The 27,442-nt window shown below is 46.1% G+C and overlaps 1 protein-coding gene across 2 annotated transcripts in view; it reads left to right on the top strand.

The window, feature by feature from the left end:
• Ets65a (DNA-binding protein D-ETS-3) overlaps positions 1–27,442 on the top strand; it is a 48,133-nt gene that overhangs the window by 5,716 nt on the left and 14,975 nt on the right. For both annotated transcript variants that reach the window (XM_076388517.1, XM_076388508.1), the window contains exons 2-3: positions 1,578–1,873; positions 25,571–25,630. In XM_076388517.1, coding sequence (XP_076244632.1) covers positions 1,591–1,873; positions 25,571–25,630 — 343 coding nt within the window. In that variant the 5' untranslated portion in view covers positions 1,578–1,590. The remainder of the gene's footprint in view (positions 1–1,577; positions 1,874–25,570; positions 25,631–27,442) is intronic.

Genomic DNA, 27,442 nt, shown 5'->3' with positions numbered 1-27,442 from the left:
AACAGATTGGTAGAAGTATTAGGAATTTGTGGGACTGAATGTTTCTGGGTCGCTCAGAGAAGGAATATTTTTTTTTTCTTCCTCGATGACTGCACTGAGTGCATAAGGAACCCTTTTCCGGTGCCCTCGCCGTTCTATTCACGAACAAGTAGACCTCTCGCGCGCATGCCCATTCGATTTAATTCGATCGTGACTTTACCGGATGCTTCAAGGGTCCTTTAATGATCCTTAACGACACTGCCTACTGTATGCAAGTGCCGTCAAGAGGTTCAAGTAACTCACACTTACTCTATTAACGCCGTTCATTGTCTACGGATTGCGTTTTTCTTTTAGAGGAACGATGACGCTTCGGGTTGATCAGAAATAATTTAGGATCTACCAGTGTGGTACGCTTCGTTCCATTTTCCTGCACCACTTTCACGGTGACAAGTATTAGCTAGAAACAATGAAATAAAATTCGACGCGCGAAGTGGAATATCCATTCATCGTAGTCCTATATTTAATCTGAGAGATAAAAGTTTAGCGTTTCAATAGCTCGGCAGGGACTCTGTTACGGATCACGCTCTCGTTCCTTCCTGACCCTGCTTGCTGCCCTTTGTATACATGTAGCTTCTGCTTCTCTCTCTCTCGTATGCTTGTGTCTTCACTCTTTTTCTGATTTTTCTTCGCTTGTTATTTTTTACTTTTTCATGGGATTTTTTATTTCGAGGACTGAAGATATTTTGTACAATTATTTTTAGCTAGTGTTAGTCTTTATAGATCTTGCTCTGCATAGTTAATTTATGTAAAGTGTGAAAATTTATACTGTGTAATGTCTGTCTAATGATGTATCATTCTACTTCGATATATGAGTACTCATAATTACTTAAATGTTATTCTTTCTAATTCAATGTTCGAAAAATGAGCTGAATTTCCACGCTTCTCTGACAAGTCAGATTTCAATCACAAACTACCCTGGTTTCTCGTACACGCTATAAACTCGTAACTGGGCACGTGTGACATGCTACATACAAGCTTCTCATATATTTGACTTTCACGCTTCCTTGCTCACAGATAAGAACTCATCGATCACAATTTGCCTTGGGAGTGTCAGTTTTAATATATATACATATGTATATATAATAGTGTAGGTGTCTACAACACGATATTAAGTTCACCATAAGTTGTGTCAATCATGCCTCACCAATCACATTTGTGACAAACAATCTACAGAAAATTGATCACAATTTTCCTCTAGAAACATCACTATTACGTGCTGTAAACTCATGAATGAGCAATCACAACCCCTTACAAACTCGTCAGACGCTGGACAATCACATTTGCTCACCTACACTTGTCACAAATTATCAATCAATTACAATTTTTAATACAGTACCTCAATATCATACTTCCTATAATATTTTCCTTCGTCTCACAGACCCTAAACTCATGACCGAACTCACAGCACGTTATAAGCTCATCACAGATGCCCAATCAGAAGTTTGACTCTGAAATATTACTATGCTTTTCATTTGCTATGGACTGAAGTTCACAGAAGCTTCTGAGGAGAATCTGAAGGAATTGTATGGAATTTTCAGGGGCTCTTTGGTGATGTACGACAGCGCTAGCTGTTCGTACGCAGGTGCGCTCGAATTAAAGGGAGCCTCCGGGGCAGGAGCCGCGGCCGCGGCCGCAGGTGTAACCGCGGCCGGTGTCAAGCAGGAGAACTGGCCGTATCGCGGCCTGACCTGCGGTAGCACCTTCCAAAGGCTCAAGGAGAGCGTCGATAAAGCGAAACAGGCGCTCGCTGATCGCGGAGGATACTTGTCTGGAGCGTTCTCGCCCCCGCCACGTGCCAACCCATCCGCCATTTCGCCAACTGCCTCCATCACAGGTGAGTCCTTGCAGTATGAGCTTTTCGTCTTAAGATCAACGTATTTTGCATTACAGCCAACCCTCCTATAACGCAACGAATAGAGACATTTTATAGGAGGGTTTACTGCATTTTTATGTGGGAGGTTCTTTACTTGAGATCCTTGAGTGTCATGTTACTCATACGTTAACTAATTGGATAATGTGTTTAGTGTAATGTTTTTATTTCTGTGGAGTGGAACGTGTAAGGGAAAAAGTAACCTAGCCATGTGAGTGTACCAAGAATTTACCACTCTCAACCCCAACTGGAATAATGAGTTTCCTCTCGGCCTAGCATCACGCGAGCTTTTCCCGAATGTAGGTAGCAGCCAGCGTGAAAGAATGATTTCTCCATGCGCAATGTTTCGTAGTGTTAGGCACGCATCGAAGTTGAACGAGTTACTCAGCAGAACGTGGTTGTTCCGACGTTGATCCTGGGTCACGCAAGTACGCGTCGAAAAGCACACGCGAGTCGATTAACGTGCAAGCTCGTGTCGGTGCAAATGGTACAGAGCAGAGGCGGTCGTTACGGAGATAAACCTTCGTTCGAATGATTATTCAAATGGGAGTTCTTATCTGATTCGTATTAGTTATTTTCCCTTGAAGGTTCCCACCTGGAGATTGCTCCCTTTTTTCCTTTTACGTGTGCTGCTCTATACGTAGGTGCTCGAAATTGATCGCGATCGAAAAGGCGAACGTCATTCGACGCCACGGGGGCGCGTTACCCTGAGTCACTACCTTTCTCACGACTTTAACGAATTCGGGGATCTAATCGAACCTTTCCATCTTGACGGCTCTCGCGATCGTTCGTGTACGATGGAGGTTTAGAAGCTTTCCCACACGTTGCTCTTCGCTGGCAATTAAAACCTACATGCTCTCGTTTGCCTGATTATAAGTGGATGGTAAGAAGTTGCGGGTAGGTGATTTACTTGCGATTGTAGTGCATGTGCAGACGCAAGTCTGGAGAAAGACAAGTTTTCGAATTTTTGAATATTCAAATATTCAAATATTCGAATTTTCAAATATTCAAATATTCAAATATTCAAATATTCAAATATTCAAATATTTAAATATTCAAATATTCAAATATTCAAATATTCAAATATTCAAATATTCAAATATTCAAATATTCAAATTTTCCAAATTCTCAAATATTCCTCATGAAGAGAAAGCTTCTCTTATTAAACTAGTTAATCGATGTCCTACTGCACTACAAATACACGTAACTCCCGAAACACCTCCCAACGATCCTGCACCAAAAATAAATCATGAACATCTTTCCTCACGGGAGAGGCGGATTTCCAGCGACCATTGGATAAGATGGAAAACGCTCGAGCGTGGCGCGTAAAGTTTTCACAGGAGGAACGGCCGATAAATTACCGAGGAGCGAGCAGGATATTGGTGCGGTCGTGGAGAACAGTCGACGACCGTTTTGCTCAGTTGGCAGCGGTGCAACCCCTCGTGCAACGCTCGCCACCCGACCCACCCCCTCGCTGCCACCCCGTCGTTGTCGCTGTGGCGCGGGGGCGTGGGCGGCAGATAACGTGATTTACACTGGCTCGGGTAATTAATGTCCTCTGGCGGGCGGCGCTTTAAAAAAACAATCGGAAATCGGCGACAACGAAGAGCAACAGTGAGGCTCTGCTGGTATCGTGGCCGGTGTGGCCTGACAAATTATCGTGCCCGAGATTTTCCTTTATACATTCTTCCTTTCCTTCTTTTCCTTTTTTTATCAGCTTGTTTCCTTCGCTATTTTACTGGGAAAAGTCGATGAGGTGTATCTTGGAACGCGAGCCAAATTGAATGGTCGGACAAAGGGACTTAAGAGTGAATAGAATCTGGTGGGAATGCTGAGTTTTGGGGATGGAAATTTTTCGGGTGGTTAATTTAATGGGAGCTGTGGTCTGGGAGGAATTTTTGAGGTTGGAGTTAGGAGTTTTTGAGAGAAGTTTCTAGAAGAAGAAGAATTTAAAACCCTATGAAAACCCTAGGTTTTCACCTCCTTAAGAATATTAATTAATTAAAATTCTACTTAAAATCACAATATTCCACCCAAAGACATACAAATATTCCACATCAACCGTCAACTAAGAAACAAAAAAATCATAAAACACTCTGATGAACAAGAAACCATAGCTTCCTCCGCCTCCCCTTTTCAACTCCTCAAGAATATTCCCATCGATCGCGAGTCATCATCGGCAGTCTCGAGACGCCGTGGAAAGCGTCGTCGAGCAGCCGAAAAATTTTGCTAGCGATCGCGGTTGGGTCCCCTGGCAAGATGGTGGGTCGATGATGGCGGCGTAGTCGCGAAAACGCGGATGACGAGGGAGGAGGAGCGGTTAGGGGTTAGCCGGGAACGTATCCATGACGACCGACCGCCCCACGAATCGCCACCCTCCCGAGATCCCGGATGCACCCCTCGGCTACCCAGCATCCCTTGGGTCTTCAGCCCTCTCTGCAAGCCCTCCACCACAGTTGAGGTTCGCTCTATCTCGCTGCGAATATCTGCGGCCCTCCGAGGGGACGACGCTCCCTCGAGCTACTTAGATTTTAAGTCGGACCGTTTCGTGCCTTGCCTCTATATACGCGGCGTATATAGATATGGATATATGCGCCCACCTGGCTATAATTTTGCTGGAGTTTCAGAGCCCCTGACAATGGGGGAAATCCTCCTGCTCTGTGGTGGAAACTGTAGCCTTCCTGAATTTTCGGGGAAATATAACTGAAGGGATGAATGTTCTGTGCTGGTTTTAGGGGGTTTTGGGAAGTTACAGGGGTGAGGTAAGAGAGAGAAAATAGAGGATTATAGAAATTCAATTTACTGAGTTTAAAAAGTGATCTAAGTTTGAGTAAAAAACAGCTATGCAGTTTTTAAGTGGCGTCTCAGGAGACTTATGGAACACCCTTAGCATACCATTTCACCATTTCACCCCTTGAAAACTTCCAAATTTTTCAGAGTTTCAAAGTTTTATCTCTTTATCCCAAAGTCAATAGATGAACAAATTTCTAACTTCATGATTTTTTATAGAAACTGTCACGACACGTCGACGAGAAGGTATTGAAATTACTTAACTTCGTTTTCCACATCGGTCCATTACATGTCGGATATTGTGTCAGCGTGCTGGAGGGCGGTGCATGTATTTAACGTTTGTCGGTCGAGCACCATCCCGCCTTGTTTGCACTGGTAATTGATGTTTGACAAAATGAGGTGACGCGCATGCCGACAGCGTGCTGTTTGCCAGGGCACAGCGGCGGCAGTTAGCCCTTTTAAGGTTCGCAGGGCTAGCGTTCGATCGTGCACGCTCGACTGAACCAGGCCTCAAGCCAGGGGGGATGCTTGCGCGGGGTGTCTCTGAATTATGATACCGTCTATTGGGGTCACGCGCGAAAATATTGCCAATTAAAATAGTACAATTTTGAAAATTAAATATGCTAGCTTGTATTCATAGGAAAGTCTCTTTGATCTTCTACAAAAAAAATAAATAAATAAAATTTGTTGACTCTAAAATATGTTGAAAATATTGAAACACTATGATAACCACTTCGCGATGTCTGGCCTGTGGACTTATTCTACTTACTGCGTGTACTAACCTGGTCAAATATTCTGGAATAAGTAGAATATGTAAAAATCCAGACACAATAATGTAAGTAGAATAAGTCTATGGTCAGACATATTTCACTTACAGCTTAAATATTTTCCATCGAACCCTGACAATGATTGTGACAAATACTGACAAGTGCCAACCCTTAGAAACGATCGTGACCACTTAAATACGAGCAATTTAATGTAACCCAAACCCCGAGCCAAAATCTCGACGCTCATCAGAGATCTCAAAGATGATTCTTCCTGTAGCATCGAAATCGGGCAATTAAAGCTCAGAAAAGTATCGCCTGGGATGGTTTCATAAACGCCTTTCGAGCGGAAAACGTTAGAACGCCTACGCTTTATGTAGCCAGGGGTAACGTCACCTCTTCTCTGTCTAATTGCACGGAATGGGGCAGCTACCGAGACAAACGATGCGGCATAAAAGAGCCTCACACCCTTTACACCAATTTCACTTGTATCGAGTGGGTCGAATCACACCTACGATCTGACGTGAAAAGTGGAGCAATTTTCTGTAGAGCACGTAGGTATTATTTAGGGTGTGAAATTCACTCGTGTCTTTTTCCACGAAAATATAAATATCGCAAATTTGAAAAATAATAAGAAATAGATAGAGATTTGTTTCGTCTTCCAAGTATGCATTTTGCAATTTTCTGTCCACTTAAATTTCTCAAAAACGCAGAAAAATAAATATCTTGATAATTCGTAATCGTCTCATATTTGAATCGAGACTTTCACAGAACGCGCAAACCCTCAGAAAAACGTGAAGCAAGAACCCCATTAAAAAGACCAGTGACACTGGCACAGTTAATATTTCCTGGCGCAAGTAACGAGTCACGGGGGTAGGATCAATTAATCGTCTGCTAGGACTCACCCTGTGTGTGCGTTCTCCTCGAGAAGGGATCACAGTGACCAAGACGCGTTGATAATTGCCGGTATCGGTTAACCCTTGGGGTGGGGGGTGGTTATGGGGTCTCGAGCAGCGGCCCCGCGCTCGGCCAACCCCCCACGGTGTGATCCCTTTTGCCCTCCATCCGGGGACCTTTGCGCGCCCCTTCGCTTCCGCCACCAGCAACTGCGACTGGTTCACCCCTCGTTCCCAGCTTCAGGGGTGACTAAGGCTCGGAGGATCGTAACTGTCTTGCCTCTAAAAAATGGAAAGAATACATTAAAGAAATTCGGGGAGACCGGTCGGATGACCCCGGATATCCGCTCTGGATCCCTGCGCCAGGGACACCCCTGTGAATCTCGAGTGCGAATTCTTGTTGGGATTATCGAATTCGGTGGTGGGTGTCGATGGTGAAGAGACTGAGGGTGGCTGAGTTTGGGAGGAGATGGCTTTCAGTGTTGGGGGAATGTGGTCTGTAATTAGTAGCTGAGTGAGTTGACATGATCCACATGCATTCTATGAATTCTTTAGATTCTTTCCAAACTTGCTCACTTTCTCCATAGAATACATACAAAAAAGAGTATAAAAAATACTTCCTTCTCAAGTAGCAGTCGCTGCTAAAGTGACACAGTTTCTCCTGAATTTAGCATAAGCAGTCAACGCATTAACACAGACTCAAAACCCCCCGAAGTACCGGAGAAGAGCAAAAACCTGAAATCTCGCTGAATCCCTCACTTCCACCCTCCCACCAAAACCAATCTCACTTCTTACGTTCCCACCATCCCCCCCTGGCAACCGACAAAAAGTCCAGCAATTAAGAATCCCTGTGGCAAGGGAATCCCAGTCGGCGCTCAAACAGCAATGATCGATTGCGTCTCTCCGTGTCGCGTTCAGGTCGATCGCCCTCGAACGAATCCCTGACGAGGGGGAGGGGTGGCGTGGCGACGGTGGTCGTGTCTTTCTGTTCTCCTACGGCTCGTTGCAGGCCCCGTGACTAATCATGATAGTTCCGCCCGGGAACGCCGGGGACACACGACTCTCGGTTCCGTTTCCGGCGCGTGCTGCCGCGCGCACCCCCTCCCTCCCCCTCGCCCTCTTTCCCAAGCCAGCCACCCCCCGCGGCTCGCAGGCCACCCTCCGGCGCAATTATTGCGCTTCGCAACAAAGAGCGTGGCGCGGGATCGAAGGGCCTGTGCCCGCCGCTGCCTTATCTTCCTGCTACATCTTCCTCCTGGCTGGCTCACCTCGCACCCCCTCCCTCCAGCCCTCGAGGCTTTCTTCTCCTGTCACCGGCCCGCCGCGCAACACTACCCTCCCATTACCGCTATCTTCCACGGAGCTTCCTTCGACGGTGTTCCTCCCTGGATACATTGGGATCGAGTTTTCGTGGGGGGGAGGCATTATCGAGGCTGATGCTGGGTTCTTTTTTTCTACATCTTGGGGAGGGTTTCTGTCTGTGGAGGAGGTTCGAGGGAGGAGAGAAGGGGTGGAGAGAGGGAACTAGGCGGGTGGGTTGGGGGACGATATGTTTTAGGGTGTTTTGGTTTTGGATTTGTGGGAGGGTTTTGGTAGGTGGTGGTTGGCGACTGTGATGGGGTGGAGAATTGTGCTTTTAGATTGAAGTGGATTAAGTTTGAAAAAGTGAGAGGGTTATAGTGTTTGCTTTTTCAATTGAACACCAAAAATTCAAGAATTTCAGAAATTTATCATTCCGAAAACTCGAATACTCGAACTCCTGAACATTCATAAACCTGGAAGTTTACAGTTTCCATATTTGGAAACTCGAAAATTCAACTATTAGGAACTCTGAAGAACCCCAGCCCCCCACCTCTCTCTACAGACGACTTCCGGTAGTCCCTGGCCGCAAAGACATCCACCTATCCGCGGAGTTTCCTCGAGCCATCCATCTCCGTACGTTATCCGAAAGGGATCCGAGTTTTACACGTGTCCACGGCGAGCTGCAGCTTATGCAACGTACACGGCACGGACAGGGCAACCAACCCCGAGCGGAATCATTATTCATCCTAGCACGACCTATGGCCCACCCAGCTCCGACGTCGTGAAATAACCTCGTTAAGCCGCTAACTCGCCGCGCCACGGCGCGAGTCGGCCTAGGTGGAACGGGAGGCCAACCGACGAGGAGAGGAAAAAATGAGGGAGGGGTGGAACGGCGAAGAAAAGGGGCGAGAAAAAGGAGAACCGACAGTCCACGTGACTCGACGGAAGTTCGAGTGAGAACGCTCGCCCGTTTCGCGTTCGCTCCCCGGCCCACCATTATAGTAAATCTTGTATTTTATCGGGGGGTGGTTCCAGCTGCTTTCGTGCAGTGACCAAGCGTCGGAGGTTCGGGGTTGGATTGTGCTGATTCGAGCTGGGTGCAGTCGTATCGGAGGCGATGAATATTGATAAGTTTTGGAGCGACGATATTTAGTTGTTTTCAGGTGCTTTGAGCTTTTGTTTATGAGGGTGGTTTGCTGGAGAAAAATGCGATGGTGGCTTGGGAAATTTAGAGATTATTTGGAACTCACTGGTAAAAGACACTCAAAAAAATATACAAAAAATTGACAAATTATTGTGAAGGATAGTGACATATTCTGTACTCATATTTCTTCGAACACATTTTTATATTGCAGGCCACACACTTTTTCTTCAATTTTAAAATCCTTAAAACACAAATTATTAACAACCTGAGTCTCTATTATTGAGAATAATAAAACGAATTTCTATAGTTAAAAGATAATTAGAGATAGTATTCTACAATACTAAGGTTCCATTAGAAATCACAATCCTGTGTCATTATACACGCTTATATGGAGTTGCAAAGTACTTTATGACTTTATCCTGGTAGAGTAATAGTGGTAGTTAACGATCATCGGTTAAGAAGATCACAGGGAGGCCACCCCTCGGTAGTAGAGCCTTTGAGTGCTGGCATTTCCCTGCAAGTGGTTCAAATCAATACCAAAACCGACGTCTGGCGTCTAACTATCTCTAAATTGAGAGAACCCTCAGATAGATGGCAGTGTCTTCCAGAAATCATCCCTTATTTTAGTCACCACGAACCTCGACAGATGTCTCGACGCTCGTAACTACCCCTATATTTCAGGGAGATGAAATATAGACTACCTTGGACTAACCCTCTGGAGAAACTTTCAAATGGGTTTAAAACTGATAGTGGAAGCAGCTCAAGAGGGAAGTATACTCAAATAAAAAAAAATTATTTAGTAAAAGAAACACTTTATTACTTAAATAAAAAGAAGAGAAGTTGGTATTATTCATATTCCAAAAATGGCTTATCAAGGAGATACCCTCAAACTTCACCCCCTGAAAATCTCGCAACCCAAAAACTAAAAAATCAGAGTTCTCTCAAATCCAGTAAAAAAGCTGCAGCTTCTACTCTCTCCGAATCTCATAAAAGACAAAAAAAGGCAAAAAGCTTCCGAATAGGGCATTCACCCCCCATTGCATCGTCATAGCTTCGAAGGACACGGCGTATATTTGTCAACGACAAATTATTCAACCGATTAACGACGAAAAACGTCTATCACTTATCGGTGAAAATGTTCTTCTACGAGGGGTGCGCTCCACCCCCGTGGCGATGATTCTGCCAAAGTCGTCGATCCACCCCCGAGAAGAGTCAGCGGGAGAGCGGCATAGAGAAAGTCATTAGCCAGTTAATCATGCGTTATCGTGTGTGCTTAATGTTCCGTCGACGAAGGAGTGACGAGGGAGTGAGGGCCTAGGGTAAAGGGAGAACAGCCCCTTTTTTTCGGGCTTTTCTTGGCTCCCAGTCAATATTGTCGGCGTCCACCGCAGCGTGAGCAACAGATCACACTGTCCTCCACCCTCACCTTTCAAAGACTTTGGCTCCATCCATCTTACTCTTGAAAGGAGGCAATAGTAATAATAGTAGATCAATTTATTGTTTAAATAAAGAGTGAAGGTACATGGTTCCTGTCAGTTAGGAAAATAGAGGTGGTTTCAGGTTAGGAATTTTTAGGAAATTTTCATCTTTAAGATATTTGGAATTATAAGATATTTAGGATTTGGGGGTGCGTATAACTTTGGAATATGTAGAATTTTCATATGGAATATTTGCAAGTAGGTGGAAAGTAAATAACTATTTCTGATTCCTTCTCTTTTCTTTCCCCATTAACTTTTTTCCAGTACGTTGTTATACATTTTCACACAACGCTCGTGAGAATAGACTCAGAATTAGCGTGTAACGAGCTACGAAACTCCCCATTCGCATTCAGCTAAAGAACTGCGACCACAGCTGAGTCGTTGCCCACCGTCGAGTGATTAATTTCTTCAGGGGGGTGCAACTAATTATCGTACGCTTTATCGCCCGGTAAGTAAGTCTTCCTGGAACACTCGATAAGGGGCGAGATAAGGAAATTACCGACGAGGAAACTCGCGAAATTGTCGCGTAGACTTCGCAAACTTCGAATTCGGAAAAATAGGTGTTGCTGATTTATCGAGCATGTTGTGTCGTGAGGAGGAAAACTCCAAATGAGAAATTATTACTGATCAGCCCATTAAAAATAAGTTCACAAAAAATGAACTAATATATGAAGATATAGAAATCGACGAATAAAAAAGAATTGGAATTAGATATATTTTCAAAAATTTGTCACCTTCTAAAAATTATTTTGTGAAGTGATAATAACAAATAAAAAAAAATGTGGTCTAGATCGAAGCCTAGGTCCACGAACTCTTGAGGAATTTCTTAAAACGGAGATCAACGAAACGCCACTCCAAGGAGAAGCACACTATAGCGCTGAAAAATGCGTCCGTCCTAAGAAATCCAACTTCCCTCTCAAAAATCCTTTTTAAACCTGTTAAAAGTGGAACGGGTACAATTACCGAGAAAGACCGCGGCCTAACGAGGTCTGCCCCTCGAATTTCGTTCAGCGGAGCGACAAAGAATCTCGCCTAAGGTATAATTCTGGGGATCGTGATGACTAAAAGCTCTATATCAGCCAAGTGTAGAGATGATAGATTTTCTGCATATTATATAGATTCTCTACTTTTCTGTATATTAAAATTTTTGATAAATGCATAAAGATCGCAGTCTATTCATTAGAGACAAAGAACTTTGATGAATGATAAGTGTATGATTATATCAAAAAAGGTTCTAGAGTGAAAATTACTTCGAATATGACATAGAAGATAGTAAACAAACATTAGAATGGAATGTAGAATGTAAACCTCGTTAAAGACTGACCAACTCCAGCACAATTGGCAACAATAGTGGGCTGACTAATGACTATAATCAGTTCAAGTAGGTTACAGTAGAAGTAGTAGATTGTGACACAGACTGCCAGAAAGACTCAACGACTATTCTACATAAACGAATGTATCAAAGAACAGTGCAAGTCTACAAACCGCATTCCCTGTACCACGAAGCCAATCTCTATTAAATCCACTCGTCTTCTCTATGACTTAATAAACCTTAGCTCTGGGATTCAGACACAGCTCAGACATTACTTAAAAACCACTAATTTTTCACTTCTCTACTCCTCACCTCACCAATTCACTCTCCCTCTGCACTCTCCACACGTCCACCCCAAATCTCTCCCACGCACCCGAAATCCATAGCACCCATGAATCCCAAAGAAAAATCTCGATCGAGCATCATACACCAGAGGAAGGAGCTCAACCAGAAAGCGGAACGACGACAGTAACTACCACAGAGTCGCAGGACGACGACGACCGGTGTTTGTGGCGTCCGCCTCCGCCCCGGCAGCCGACAAAAAGGCGAGAGAATTTCCTGAAATCCTTTCTGAGGGTCTGATTGCCATCATTATCGTGGAGTGGGTAGGAGTAGCGCGGCACCGTGGAGGATAGGGTGCCACGGGGTGGGTTTCTGCCTGGAGTGGAGGACGAGGAGGGTGGTTACGAGTGGAGAGCCCGAGGTTCGTCGAGCAAGGGGGCGGCCAGGCGGGGGGTGGCGGGGGGTGGCGGAGGGAGACGGCGAGCGGCGCGAAGGAAAGGGAAAGAGGGCGACAGAGCGAGAAAGCGGAGGACAATCAGCGGTATTCAGTCCAAGCTGGGAAGGCCAGGGAGAGAACCCGGGTAGGAACGACGTCGACGACGACGGCTGCTCCACCGAGCTCTGGAGGATCGATCGACCGCCCGCTTCGACGTAACACCCGGAACGGCTGCCCACCGGAAGCTGCTGAACTGTGGCAGTCGAACGGACCCGGTACACCTTTTCTTTCACAGACCCAGATCAAGCTCCTGGAGGGTCAGGTGCTGTCTATGGTCGATGGAACCTGGGGAACCTGCTTCAATGCCTTGCAGATTGAGTCTGGGACTTTGGAAAGTGTACTATGTTGTCTCCATGAGTGGATACTTACACATGATGATGGGTATTGTTTTACCTGTTAGGGTTAGCCACTTTGGGGTATGGATTTTTTGCCCATTTCATACTGACTTTTGTCCTTGTGTGCAAGAGGTATACGAGGGGGAAGCGTTTTTGTGAAGGTCTGAGATCAGCTGGTCAGTCAGATTTTGGCTGGTCAGGTACTCCAATCGAGAAAAACATAGGTACTACTTTCAGAGAGTTTTCTAGAATATTTAGAACCCTTACAAATTGGTCGAATATGGTCTCTAGTTTCAGTCAATTTCCAAGGCAGCACTGTATGTCGATCAGAGATCATCTGATCCGATCTCCAAATTACCTCGATAATTGTACACATCCTCAGTCCTCTATTCTTGCAGTATTCAAGGTTCAAGGTTCCCTAACCCTCACAAAGCTATCCCAAACCAATAGGACTCCATCAGCAAGACACTCCCATTCACCCAACAAACGCTACCAATCCCTCAGACTCCTAACCTCTCATACAGGAATCCTCCTACGACCTCTGTCTCAACAAGGCCCATCAATCTTGATTCCTCACCTGGCTCTCTCAGCTACCACCATCTGCCATAAGAAAACAATTCGATAACCACTTCAATACTCCTCCTCTGTTTACAAATTCTTGCCAGCCACTCTCAAGAACCCACTGTCCTCGATCCTGAATCCAAGGAGTCATGATACTCCAGGTTCCACGGGACCAAACAGCGAGGAAGTAATCAGTGGCGACTGTTACCGGTGACACGGTGTAATGTCGCGAGGAAATGAACGTCCCCGGTGCACGCAGCGCTCATTGACCATCGTGGAAGAGAACCCTGACCTCGGCCAGGGTCCTAAGCGCGGCTTCATCAGCCTCTGCCCCTTCCCAGGTGGCGGGGGGCGGGCATGGATTACAGGACTGGAGGATTTCGCGAATTAAGACCTGGCGCGGGCACACAATGCGGTGTGATGCGCTCTTCGTGTCGTCCCCCGCGAGTGTTGTGTGCGTGGGCGTCGGTGAATGCGCCACACGCGCAGAGCCCAGTGTGGCGAACAGCAGAGTGTGTGATGTGGCCTCGGCTCGACTCGATTCGCGTGGCGGTGGCTGATCGATGCGTCGCCATGACGACGCTTCCGCCGCCAGTCATCCAGCTACCTCCACCCCCTAGCCCCTTGCACCCCAAACCCTACTCGTCGTCGTTTGTTACCATCACAGAGGCCTCCGCTAGTCACCTATGCTTCCCCGACGACGAGAACCGCGAGATCGCTGACGACATATCCGTGTGATGGTCCTGGGCCATCAACGTTACCCAAGAGTACCTTCTTAGGGGTGGGGTGAAGACGTGGGCTTGGGTCGAGCCTCGTGGGGGTGACATGGGACCTTGCACCTAGGGGAGGAGAGGTGTTTGGCTTCGGTGCGTTTAAGGAATTGAGGTAGAGGATGGGAAATGATGACTTGTTTAAAATTGAGTATTTGACTCTGGCATGATCTAACATAGGTGTTTTGATGGAATATCGTTCCTTGAAGCTAGAATTTAGCGGATACTCTTTTGGAACAGAGTCTTCTAGAAAACCAGTGTTTAGATCTTTATTGCTTGTCATAGGCTTGTATTCTATTCCGTAGTTCTTTAAAAAAAAATTCCTCTTTTCATAAAACCATATGTAACTACCATCTTGTAGTCTTCACTTCAGCCATAGACTAAATTTCTAAAAAATATGACTTGCTTCGTTTAGCCCCGTAATCATAGACACTAAAATCGCCCCATTCTCATTGTTAATGTGTATATCCACCCTTGTCCCACAGTAGCGTATTTAAAAGATACTAGAAGATCGTCAGAGAGGCGAGATAAGATAGCGGGGCGCTAGAGACCGCGCTGTGAAATGTGATACTGTCAGGGAAAAATGACCTCGTGCAGCTGATCGATGCTCGTTTCTCGTCAAAGTTCGGCTCGTCGCTCATTTCACGAGTCACAGATAACGAGAGTTCGAGTGGGCACGAGTTACCTCCAAATGGAGATTGAATGTAAAATCTGCGAATATGTCATTTCGATTATGGAGCAGATACGAAACGCCGATCAGCGTATGCTCGAATGTATAACGGGGATCGATGGTAGTAATTTCTACATAGTCACCCACTCCCACCCCCTGCCACCCCTTTCTACTCGCCACTTCAACGGCTGGCAAGGGGTTACTCTATTACTTTCGTCGCGCGCAAATGAACGAGGAAAGTAAACTGGATATATTATTAGGCTGGTTAGAAAATATTGCGAGGTTCATCGTTCTTTCTTTTTTAAAGTGGAAAATTATTAGTTAGCGTTTATTGGATAAATGGGTAGGACACGTAATGGGCAGAGAAAACGTAATCCTGAAGGATTATGAATTGTTTATTATTTAGGAAATTAGACTGCTATATTAGACCCTTTGATATACTAGTAGTTTACCCCAACCACCCCAAAGACACCAAACTATAACTCAAAACCAAAAATTCTCAATTCCAACAATTCCTCCATCTCTCTCCTACCTATTAAATCACCTAATTAACAATATTAACCCCGACCATTCACCACCCCTCAGTCCCAGGGATCCAAAATTAGCAAGCGCGTTTGAAAAATCACGACCGCTCATCATGGATCCAACCGATTCCATCAACCATGGATCCCAGCTCAGCGAGCCAAATTCACCCCCGCTGTCGTTTATCAGCAAGCGCGCGGCCAGCGGTGTCCCGTTATCGGCCGTGCGTTGGTTATTTCTCCCAGAAAGAAAATATGCTCCAGCGTGAGAGCGCGTGAACTGGGCAACGCGACAGAACGGTCGGGCGGGCGATGTAAATAATCGTTTATTGATTAACTGTTTGACTGCGCAAGTCGAGTTAACTATGGCTAATCTCCGATTTGTAACGCCTCCCCCGGTCGCGGCTCTGCCACGTTCGAGGGGGCAGGGGGGAGGGTGGCCGCGCCGGAATCGCAGGGGTGGCAGGCCTGTGGAGGCTGATGCGCGACTGCCAACGGGGGAGGGAAGGAGGGGTGCGACGGCGGTGACTGCGAGGGTGGCAGGAGGAGGACGAGAGACGCTGGAGGGCTGGCCACCCCCTCGGCACGTAGTTTTCGCCCCTGCAACCCTCCTAGCGCTAACACGGAATTAATATCTCGCGAGTTAGCGCCCCCTTTTCGTCCCCCTCGACGGCCCTGAAACGGAAATGAGCGCGCGGATGCCTCTGCTCTCTCGGTTCTCCGCTCTCCTATCGTCTTTCCACCGCCCCCCCTCCACCCTCCACCCTCCACCCACGCTGTCGTTTCTCCGTTCCTGTCTCCGTCCCTCTGACTCTGACTTCAGCCCCTCTCTCTCGCTGCCTCGCCAACTCTATCCTTTCGGCCGCCGTTTATCCGGCTCTCGGTCTTGCACGGCGTCCTCCGCGCCTCCGCGCCTCCGCGCCGCTTCCTGTCCCTGGCGCGGATGACGCGAGGCGTCGGTGCGCGAAAGCTCCTACGCGGTATCCAGATACTCGCTACCAACCGCTCCACCCCGCCTCGGCCGCCCCACCGACACGAGGCAACGATTATTTTCCGCGGACCGGGGGGAATTCGTGAATCGTTGCGGGTCGCTGAGATAGACAGCGGAGTAATTGGAATGTGGAACTCTGGAGGTACACTGGGACGTCTGGCTGAGGGAATTAGGTGGTTTAAAATGTGTATAATCATTCATATCGATTCAGTTTAATTCGTGTGTAAAGTATGCGCAAAGTATGTCTGACTTGGGACTCATTCTACTGCTGATGTGTATTAGATTAGATGGAGAGAAGACAGTGGAATATGTATCGAGTTAGACATAGCAATGTCAGGAGAATTAGTTGAAAGTCAGACGTAGCACAGGTAGTAGAATATGTCCCAAATCAGATACAGCGAAGTCAGTAGAATAAGTCACAAGTCAGACACATTTCCTGCATTCCTAGATTCTGGCTTTGTCTCTGCAATTAGTAACTCGAAAAGGAATCTTTAAACACAATTTTGATTTTCGTTCTACTATGAGATGTAGAATCACCTCAAAATTTTCGACACCTCTTATGAAACACCCTGTAAGTAATTTTCGCAGGTTTAAATATTGGAAAATTAATAGATTTTAGTTTCAGAACTCGTTCTAGAACTAGAGCTTCAAACAAATCTTCTCCCCAAAAACCAATTCAGGAACACTCAACATTTCCGCCCCTTTTCTACCCAAAACCTTCAAATTTCCCGCGTCCCCGTTTCTCATTTCGCGTTTTGGCTCAAGCGTTTAATGAGAAGTGGGGTAAAAAAAAGAAAGAAGAAGCGAAAGATCTCCTGTTTCATAGCTTCCACATCGTTCGCCCCCTCGAGCCACGACGCCATCGGAATAATCTCTTAGCGTCCGCTTCCGAGGGCAACAACGAGGCGGATGGAAACGGATGTCCTGTTGGCAGGAACAAAAGCTCGAAGTTGTTCGGTCCAGCGCGACTGGAGATATGCAAATCCGCCATAATTAGGCTGGAATATATGAAGCGTGCACGAACGACGAGCACGTTCGCATTGGTAACTTCGGCGGCGGGGGAATGTAAGCGGGGCCCTTTGTTTGAGCCAACGTCTGCGTTCTTCCGTAACGTAATTAATGGCCTTTGCCGCTGCAACCGCGCCCCAGCTCTTGCGAAACTCCTCCACCGATTTTGTCGATTCGACCGATGAGTCCTGAGGATTCACGCAGGACGAGCCTCGCGAGATCTGCTTTTCGAGGGTATCGTAGATTTCCTTCTTTTGTACACCAACTAGATTTATGTTGTTTTCAACTTACAAGGTAGGTCAGTGGAAACAGAATCTACTGATTTTTAAATACTGATTTTTTCCACAATTAGGCAGTGTAGGTGTAGATAACTTTTGGAGATTGATACCAAGATCTAAAACCCAAAGCTAACTTTTCAACCCTCTTAAAACTAATTGTAAGTGAAAATCTTTAACCCTCTATTTTTAATTCCAAAATTGGAGTTTAATTATCTCGATTAATACTCTCGCTGAAAGTTTGTCAGACACTACGTAGCAGAAATTCAGTGCATCGAATCCACTTAGGCGAGAATGCAAGCCTGCACCTCCCACAATCGAAAGGAGTCATTATCCCGTCCGGATTGTAGGGGCTTCGATCGAAACAGGGGTATCTGTAAACGTAAACGTTCGGCTTTGTGCCAATGCCGGGTGCAGGTCAGTAAACATGCCACAGGAACATGCTTACGGATGCTTTGGACTTTAAAATGCTATGCAAAGATACTCAATAAAAGGTTCCATATATCCTAACCGGGTGCACTGACATTTCATTTTGAATCTGACAGAATAGTCCCCACGAATTCGATTCAGTTACTCAATAGGAGCTCCCAGTGAACCTTTTACTGGCAAGTGGGATCTTTAGAAACTTCGAAATGATTAGAAAATACATAGCTCAGTAGGTACATATGTTAACTACAAAGCTGTCAAAGCATCAGTAATAGAAGACACCTACAACCAAAACTACTGTGCTCTTCTCAAACCCAATAAACAGTAACTTAGCCCTTCTAATTAAGTGACAGTGACCTTACTAGATACCCTGCTCCAATAACACCATCCCAGCTGATTAAACTTCCTCCCCCCACAAACACTCTCTTTCCAGACCAAAAACACAGCCCCTAATGACCCTCTCCCTCAACCCCGAAACCTCCCAAAACCCCCGAAAATCCTCCGAAAGAACAGGTACAGCCGAAACGAAACCCATTTCCGAGAGGCTCTTATCTCTCGGAAGGATCCTCCCGATTGCCACTTCTCCCTAAGCGAGCTATCTCCAGCTATCTCGTCGCTCAGCATATTGTACAAATTGAATACATGGAATTATCTGGCCTGGGGTCGAATGTATCTATCATCGCACGATTTCTCCCTCCCGTTTCGCGGGACATAACGAATTGACACGCTTCTTATCGTGTTACGGGGCCCAGAAGGAGCATCCAGAGGGTTGGGAGGGTGCCTTGGCCGCGGACGGAAGCTGGTCTGGGGGGTAACTGGCTCCCTCGTCGTCCCCTCGGCTCCTCGTTGCTCTCATCGCCGTCTCTGAGACACAATAGCCCAGGGCCTGTCACGTTTCATGGCGCACAATGATACTCGTCGCTGCTGCAGCCCCCGAAGTGCCGCGGTAATGCCGTTTCGGTATCTCGAGATAATGCACGCGGGGAATCGCGGTGCCCACACCCTCTCGCCCCGCGTCGAGGGCCTGGCGAAGTGACCCCGAAGGAGCACCGTGATTGCGACCATGATGGTACTTCGAATGCTGTATCGTTTCGACCACTACGGGGCGTCCTGATTGGGGTAATCGCTGTGGAGATTTTTTCAGGGGAAGGGAGGAATAGGGGTAAGGAGGACAGTGGGTTTTCAGCTATGCTGGGGGTATTTAGAAGAGAAGAATGTTGAAGGAAATTGAATAGTGGAAGAGTATTGGGGAAAAAGAACAGGGATAATTAATCAATTATTTTAAGGTTAATTATATGAATGTATGAGGGCAAGGTTTTTGGTTATTTCTCTGTTTATGAATCGAGTAAATCGAGTTTACGTTTGAAAGTGGCAATCCTAGAGTCTGTCACACTGGAGCTGAATTAATTTTGTTAGTATTTCATAAATGACTCACTATGAGCACTGTAACGCTACCTTTCAAGGGTTCGTATCGAAATCATGCGACATGCTGAACGTGCTAATATATTCATTATTCAAATTCTCTTCGGTGGGTGAGAAGGGTGGTGGTCAATAGACACCAAGCACGCCAGCCCTTGGCCTTTTTGCGCTAGGGTCTCAATAACTCAAATTCAGAGATGATAAGGTGCGTGAACAGTTGGCAAAGGTTACTGTTATACAATGATGAAGCTACCTCTAAAATTACAATCAGGAAGCAGCTCCATTAGGAGCCTTAAAAAACACTGTACTCTTCAAAGCAAGATCCAGCAGCCCTAGACTCTAAAATTACCAACAATTCACCTCTAAAAAATTTCAGTATTCGATAACCCCTGCTTCCAGCAATGAAAACACTCAAGTATAACTATACTACGAATGTCTATGCAATTTCTCATTTCCAGTGACTAGAAAATTCAACACCTACACAAGTGGAATGTAATAACAAATTTATCTCACTCTCAAAATCCTATCTTTCTATATTTTCTATGTCTTTGCATATAATATGAATACTGCATTTTTTGCATACCGAAATTTCTTCAAAAGCACATAAAAATCCTTGGTCCACTCATAACAAACCCCAGTTCCCTTTCCCCCACCCTTCCCCAACAAACCCCACAGCCCTAAAGTCCGCTCACAGAAGACTGACGGGCGCCGGCGTCCAGGTGGGCCCCTAAGAAGGTACGCCGTGTGCGAAAGCAAAATCATCGAGGGGGGACGTCGATGTGGCAGGGAGGGTATCGTGGCGGGGCACCCCCCTCTGGGCGCGCTTTAACCCCCGTGGCTCGATCGTACACGCGGACACTCGAGAGCGATCGCGCGTTAAATGCGCCGCCAGGCGTACGCGGTCGCGTGTCGCGCGCGTGCCTTCCTATCAGGGGTTCCTATTGGAAAGGATGCCCGAGGTGACCCACGAAATGCTGTGCGTGTGTGCGCGTGTATGGAGGCTCATCTGGAAGTCCAGGGTGTCTCGGTAGCGTGAATCACGGGCATAAACGGTTAATGGGAGCCGTAACCGTGTTGGGCTCGCTGGCCACTTTGCTGCCTCCGATGGGAGAGGCAGTGGGAGAAGGTTTCGAGGGTTTTGGAGGGGGCATGGGTCGAGGAGGATGAGTCGCAGGAGGCTAATGAGGGAGGAGGTGATTTGGGGATTTTTCGTCAAGAGGGAGGAAATGTGAAAATGTGGAATATTGTGTGAATATTGAGAAATATGGTAGGATAGTGTTGGAAAATAAGGTAATGTATTTAGTATACCTAATTAAAAATTAGTGTCATGAAATAGTATTTTCCAGTTACTGAGACCTCATCATTTAAGTATCGAGACATATAATTTTAGACATCCTTGATATCTTCAGTGTTTAGGTATTGGTATATTTGCTTTATAGTTAGAACATATCTATAGCAAAGACAAATACTAACACTTTGCAGTTAAAGTAAACGAAAAAACCCTCTTATAACAGAATATTACAGGAGATCCTAAACAAAACGATCAATAACTCTGAAAGGTGGCCGTCACAGAAAAACAAACAGAAGCGAATTTGCATAGAGCAAAACATTCGCGGACGTTGACAGAGTCACCTCGTTTGCAAATGCAAAGTGGCCCGCTGCCGTCGCGAATATAAAACACACCGCAGCACCTGTTTCCACTGCCGTTACGGGCGTTATCGTAAACATTCTTTGTCAGGATTATAATCGCGGTAAATAATCAATTAATTAAGACAACCTCATGTTTTCGCCAGCCGAAGCAGATTTTATGGAAATAAACGGGACGTAGCGTTATACCGCCCCCTCTGCACGCCCCTGACCCCCTGGTGCACCAGCACGAGTGGCACGAGACAACGGAGTAATTGCAACGAAATGCAAATCGGGTTTAATAACGGGGTCATCGCGTAATTCTCCTGAAATACGCCGAGCGCGGTTGGTGCACTGTGCAGCGTGTAATTATTATAATTTTCCCCGGTTGAAAATACACCCCCCTCTCGGGGGCTCGGCTATTAAACGATATTCATTGACAGAGGGAATCTGTAGCCGTTGATCGGTGGCCAATGTGGCAAATTAAAACGTAATTCCACGTCTGGGTTAAATATCACCGCCTCTTTCCGATAATGGAATTCTCGCCGCTTTACAATCTTGTTTTTATTCGAGTACACGTGTAGGATTTTTCGAATGCGTCGAGAGGTGATTGATTAATGAAATCGAAGGGAAAGAGGCGATACTGATATTGGAGTTACTGGGATTAATTAATGATATCATAAAATATTGATCCGTGTATGTGTACTCAGGACTCTAGAAACTTTCTTTCAAGTTTTTCGTAGATTTAAAATCCAAGACTGGAACAGTACTGTTTTTAGGGTACTGTGAACTGATATTATTGAAAAGACTCTAAGAGGCGTATTGTGATAAACTTCAGTGGGAGGGTGTGTTTTACAAGAAGACTATGGTATCAGAAGTAGTTTTCCTAATTTGAAGGAAATCTATTATGAACCATCAGCAGCTGCACCCCGCTGGAAAGAAGCAAATTCCCGCAAGAAAGGCCAGAGAAAGAGGCAAAGATCGCCTTAAACCTGTCGTCAGAGTAATGGAGAAACACCTTGGCCCATTACCGCCAAAATTCCCTGACCATTCTCTCTAAACGGGGCACGGTTACCACAGAGGGTTTGTTCCGGAAGGGGACCGGTGGCACGTCGTTACCGGGGCAAACTACGTCGTCGACAACGCCGGTCGGTAAGTGCAGGAGGTCCGGTACGTTCGTGGCCAGCCACCTAGCAACCTGCCCCGCGCCTCTACCCGGGGGTTGGCAACCCCTCGAGGCCTCTTCTCCTCCAGAGTCAACACAGCAGTAGGGCATCCTCCCGTCGGTCGCGCCGCGTCGCGCAGGCGTTCCTCCGCCCCCGAGGAAACTGGGTGTCGAGCTCGAGCGGAGTCCCCGCCCAGCCCTAGACAGCCGTCGAATCAACCCTCTGGAGCAGCATCGAGCGTCGAGCGAGCCCTCGGGCGCTAGGGGCGGGCCAGGGTGGTCAGCCCCCATCGCCTGCTCCCGACGGCCAGTGTCACTCAGAGCGGGTCGCCAAGATGATCGGCGGCCTCATAGTGCATAACACGAGTCGCAGATCCGAGGGAACCGTCGCGATCGTCCGCTGTGCCGCGATCCAGGTTACGTTCGCGGTCGTGCGCGGTTAAGCGAGATATGACCAGGCTCCCATCGTCCACGCGGCCACCACCGACCCCGAGGACGTTGACAGTGCCGTGACCGCAGAGAGGACAGACGACGACGTCATCCCGCGTGAAAGGGTGCCGCGTGTACCAGCGGCCGACACCGCACGGGAATCCGCGCGATGCTGGACCTCAAGAGCAGCGGGACCACCGCCGCGGAACTGCCACGCACCACGGCGTTCACCAATCTATCGATGCTGTTCGCCGGTACGTGGACCCTCAACGGCGCAAAGGGCACGGGGTCACGTGTGTTCAATTTCAAGACTGTGGCTTTTCGGAGATGGGTGTGCTGTGAGGAGATGAGAAGTTGGATAGGTTGGAGGGTTATGGGGGTGGTTGGATACGAGTGGGAGAGAATTTCAGGCGGTTGGGTTTTAGATTTGGGTCCCTAGGAAGACGAGGGTGAAGTACCTTTATGCTTTCAAAGGTTGAGGGTTGATTCTAGGCAGGGGGGTGAAAGGAAAGTTGAGGTTCTTCGAATTCGACTGGAAATTGGTACTTTGTTCCAAGCTCGTGGTTAGGCTATGGAGAGTGATGGTTACAGATTTGGTATTCTTCATTTTCGTTAGAAAATTCTCCCTTGTAGGCAAAGATCTTGTCGTGCAATTTACTCTTTATAACTTATACAGGGTGATTTTGTTGCTAGAGTACGGAGAAGTGTCGTTGCCTGAACACCGCCGTGTCTATCACTAGGTTCTTACTGCCGCAGCGAACAACTGGGTGTATATAAGTGCGAATGAAAAACAAGAGTGCCGAAATGAGAATTTCGTAAAAGCCCAGAAATAGAAATGAATAAAATGGAGGTCGCAGCAAGTAGAAAAGGACTACTTACTTGGCTATAGTATGCCACTTCAGTGAGTCACGAGACTTGGGCATATTCATATCACTAGGTCTTGTAACTATGGACTGTGTTATCATGAAGATCGTACTACTCTATTACTGACATATCATTTGCTAGAAGCGTAGGTATAGGTGATTGCAACATTTGAAGAGTTAGTTTCAGTGACTCACGTGATGATTTACAAATACATGTGATAATGAAATTCATAATATTTCTGAGTTAATTTTAGTCTGAAAAGCACATGTAGTGCTGTAGCTTCAGTAAAGATACAAAATAATGACTGATATAAGTATAGAATTGAGTAGGACGAAAAAATGTGAAATACACAGTAGTATAAATGGACTGTGAATGAATAGTACATTGATAGAGGACCCCAGGGTTAACTTTGGTAAGTAGTTCTTGGATGCTTCAGAGTGAACAGATCATTCAGGTCTGCGTGGGCTTCTAATGACTGACTAAGGCACGTTTGGTGGCTAGTACTACTTAAGGTGTCCCTTTATACTTCATCTAAACGCTTTCCCAAATACCTCACTAGATTTCCTCTACCAGTATTTGGGTTTATTTAGCTCTATGTTTATGGTACCACTGTAGCCAACAGTATGTCCACTTTAGGAACCATTTTGCCTCCATTCTGCCTCTAAATTCACTTCCTGTGATAACAGTACTTTTAAATTCCTACCTAATTAACTATTTCTCTATTATAATTATTACTAATCTACATCACTAATACCTCAATCTCTAACCACACTCCAAAAACCTAATCATAACTCCCCCATATTCTCAACATTAAAAACAAACATAAAACACTCAAAACACTTTTAAATTCCTCCACCTATCTCCAGTCCATTTTCTCAGCATCGAAAGAATTCCCTATTTTCAGTCATCCCCTCAATCTCCCCCACTTTTACCCTCCCAAAGATCAAAGGGAGTACCCGAAAGTAGATAATTCGCGTCTAGAACCGACACATTAGCCGACTGGAGTCCCTTCCGCGTTTCGGGAGAACGTGAAATCCGAAGCCCCATTAATGGACTCCCGTCTCTGGATGAAATGAGGGGTTGGCGGTGAAGACGAAAGGTCGTGTGCATCTAAGTCGTTGTTTGCACAGAAAGACGGAGTTTCGGCGTGATGTACCGCTCTACGTATGTACACAGGGGCCCACCCTCGTGCCAATAACTGCCAAATGAAAATATATCTGTCCGCAAACACACAGCGACGGGACTCGAGTGAACCGCGGTGAATACCTCGTTCCTTGAAACCAATACTCGCCAGCGTGACTCCGTGATCGCGATGGATGCCTTTGCGTGCAAATATTTTCGCGAGGTATACACTAAGGATCAAAAAAGTGATATAAACTTTGGGGGAGTTGTTTTTTTTTTACTTTGTGAAATAGAGGGGAGAAATGATTCTCTTGATATTTGGTGATTGGACTGATTATACGATAGAAATTTGATAATTGCAATCTCTATGTTCTTGATTAATGTTATTTGAAAAGTGACTTGTTTTAGCTAAGTTTTGGATATTTGTTAAATATTATATCTCTTTACGAAAAATAGATATTAAATGGTTTTAAAGTAATCATGACATAAACGACATGATGAAAGTCTATAAATTTTGAAAGTCCGAAATTAGGGAGACAGCGCAGGAAAACGTAAAAAGAACAATTGTTCTAGCTAAAGTTTCAGTCATAGAGCTACCTCTAGCGTAAACTATATTTCGAAACAGCGATCACGCAGAGGCAATGTCATTAAGGCGTCGTAAAGATTTTCCCAAAGGATCGTTTCCCAACGAGGGGGTGGTTTAACTTAAAACCCAACGATCAGATATATATTTTATGGGCAGCCGCGATTCCCAGAACCGATTAACTCGCAATTGCAGACGGTGCAACGTCTTCTAATAACGTGACCTAAAAAAAGAGTGTAATCTTTACTCAGGCATCACGAAGTACCCGTAACGCGTGCCTCATTACTTCCTTCAACTCGATTAATGTTCAGCTCCAAAACTGTGAAGCTAATAATTGTAAGAGCTTCGTGAATAGACTTATCAAATATTTTAATGTGAGGAAGAGTCTGTGTTTAAATGAATTTATGTAAATTTTGTCTTTTTTTATTACAGATGCCAGCAGCTCGTACAAAGGAGGCTGGAGCCACGCCACGTCGCCGGCTCCTGGACAGGGTGAGTCTCCAGAATTTTAATTCTCTTTTTTCAGTAGTATTGGAAAGTGAAATTTTCTGGGAGCCTTTTTAACTTCTTGATCTTTGATATCTTATATATCGAGAACTAAACATTTAGTATAATAGAGAAACTTGGAACACTATGTTTCGCCTAGTCACTAGCTGACTCCACCTGAATTCATCCCCAAAATTCCCTCCAAAATCAGCCCAAGCCCGTCTGTAGACCCTCAGAAAAAGGAGCATCAGAAAATAAGCTTCCCTAGTGGATCGATGCCACCTTATCGGGGCACCTTGCTCTCGTCGCTGAATTTTCCTTCTCGTTCTCGATTCGCTACACACACCCGGGGCAAAAGGGGTGGATTGAGGCGGCGTTGGGTGCAAGTTCACGCGTCGCGACTCTGGGCTTGTTCGAACGAGACCGAGTGTCCCACGTCTATACGTGTCTCTCCGTCTGTGCACGAGCCTCGCTGGTGTGGGTGAGCAGGGAGGTGTGGGCGGGCGTCCCGGCGCTTTGTGGCGCGTTGAACCGCGGCCCCTTTGTCGTCGGCAGAGAGAGCAAGCCCCGGGGGCTGTGTAGAGACGCTTGGCCGCGCGGCAACACCGAAGAGAGGCCCCACCCTGCGGACGACGAGCTGGCACAATCATCTCGCGGAGATCAGAGAGCCCTGCCCGCGGGCAGGTTGTTATAAACGGGCAGAAGCCCTCGATGCCTGCCCGGCCACCACCGCCATGGATCGGCTAGCAAAGAGGGAATTAACGCCACGGTTCGCCTCACACGAATCGCCCGTTTCCACCAGCGAAATTTACTCGGTTCTAGAACCACTATTCTCGAGCAGTTATGTTTGCGCCAGACCAAGGATTTTGTTATTGAGAGAGGATGAGGAAGAGGACTCGTATATTGGGCTGGTGCAAAAGTTCAACTTCGACGTAAAAGAAATCTCAGAACTTCTATGAACGTCGAACTATGCAGATACTGGAGAGATGGAGAAAGATCGTCGGATAGAGCAAGCTATACTGATTATATGTAATTTTTCTTGAGGTATTGGCAAAAGAATGGAACGAGCTTTTGCATCGACCCAATAGAATCCTTTATCAGGCAATTTTGAAGTTGTAATGCATGGAAAATGGTAGGAAAAGGGGAAACTTTTTTATGGCTGACTTGCTATGGGTTCGTACTACTGGATTATTAATGTTCGAAAGTGTTTTATATGTGATGAGTTGTTGACAGTACCTATTGTCATAGAAGGTACTCCGTAAGTCGAAATTGTGATACGTCTGATCTGATACGGGTTCATACTACTAGATTACTACTATTCTCAGTATTTTCTGTATTTAGATTACAGAGTAATCTCTTAATCAAAGTATTTCATGAGTGGTTCATTGAAATTGTCATTACATGACAAATTAAAAATAATTCCAAGATAAGGAACACGTTTAAAAAATCCTGAAACTTTTGCAATGGTAAGAAACTCTATTTTCTAAAAATAGAAACCCATAATTTCGACGTTACTCAGAAACGAAATGGTACTAAAGTTTCCATAGGGTAATGTGTTAAGAATATTGTTGTTTCATGGAGGAAATTGTTCCCCCTCCTTTCGTTGGATCTCCGTTCTCAAACAGTGGTGCAATACGGGCGACATGCACGCGTGAACTAAATCAGTGATACCCTCTTTGATAGCTGATCCGTGGCGATCGCAATCTAACGAGGCATCGAGACCGCAAGCCGTTTACGTCAAGCCACCCCCGGGGCAGCTCTCTGTGATCTCCGCGAAATGATTGTGTCAGTGCGTGTTAACCTTCCTAATGTAAAGTC

This window comes from Calliopsis andreniformis, chromosome 2 (assembly GCF_051401765.1).
Source record: "Calliopsis andreniformis isolate RMS-2024a chromosome 2, iyCalAndr_principal, whole genome shotgun sequence".
Classification (NCBI taxonomy): Eukaryota; Metazoa; Arthropoda; class Insecta; order Hymenoptera; family Andrenidae; genus Calliopsis; species Calliopsis andreniformis.
This window is presented reverse-complemented; position numbering and strand designations above follow the sequence as displayed.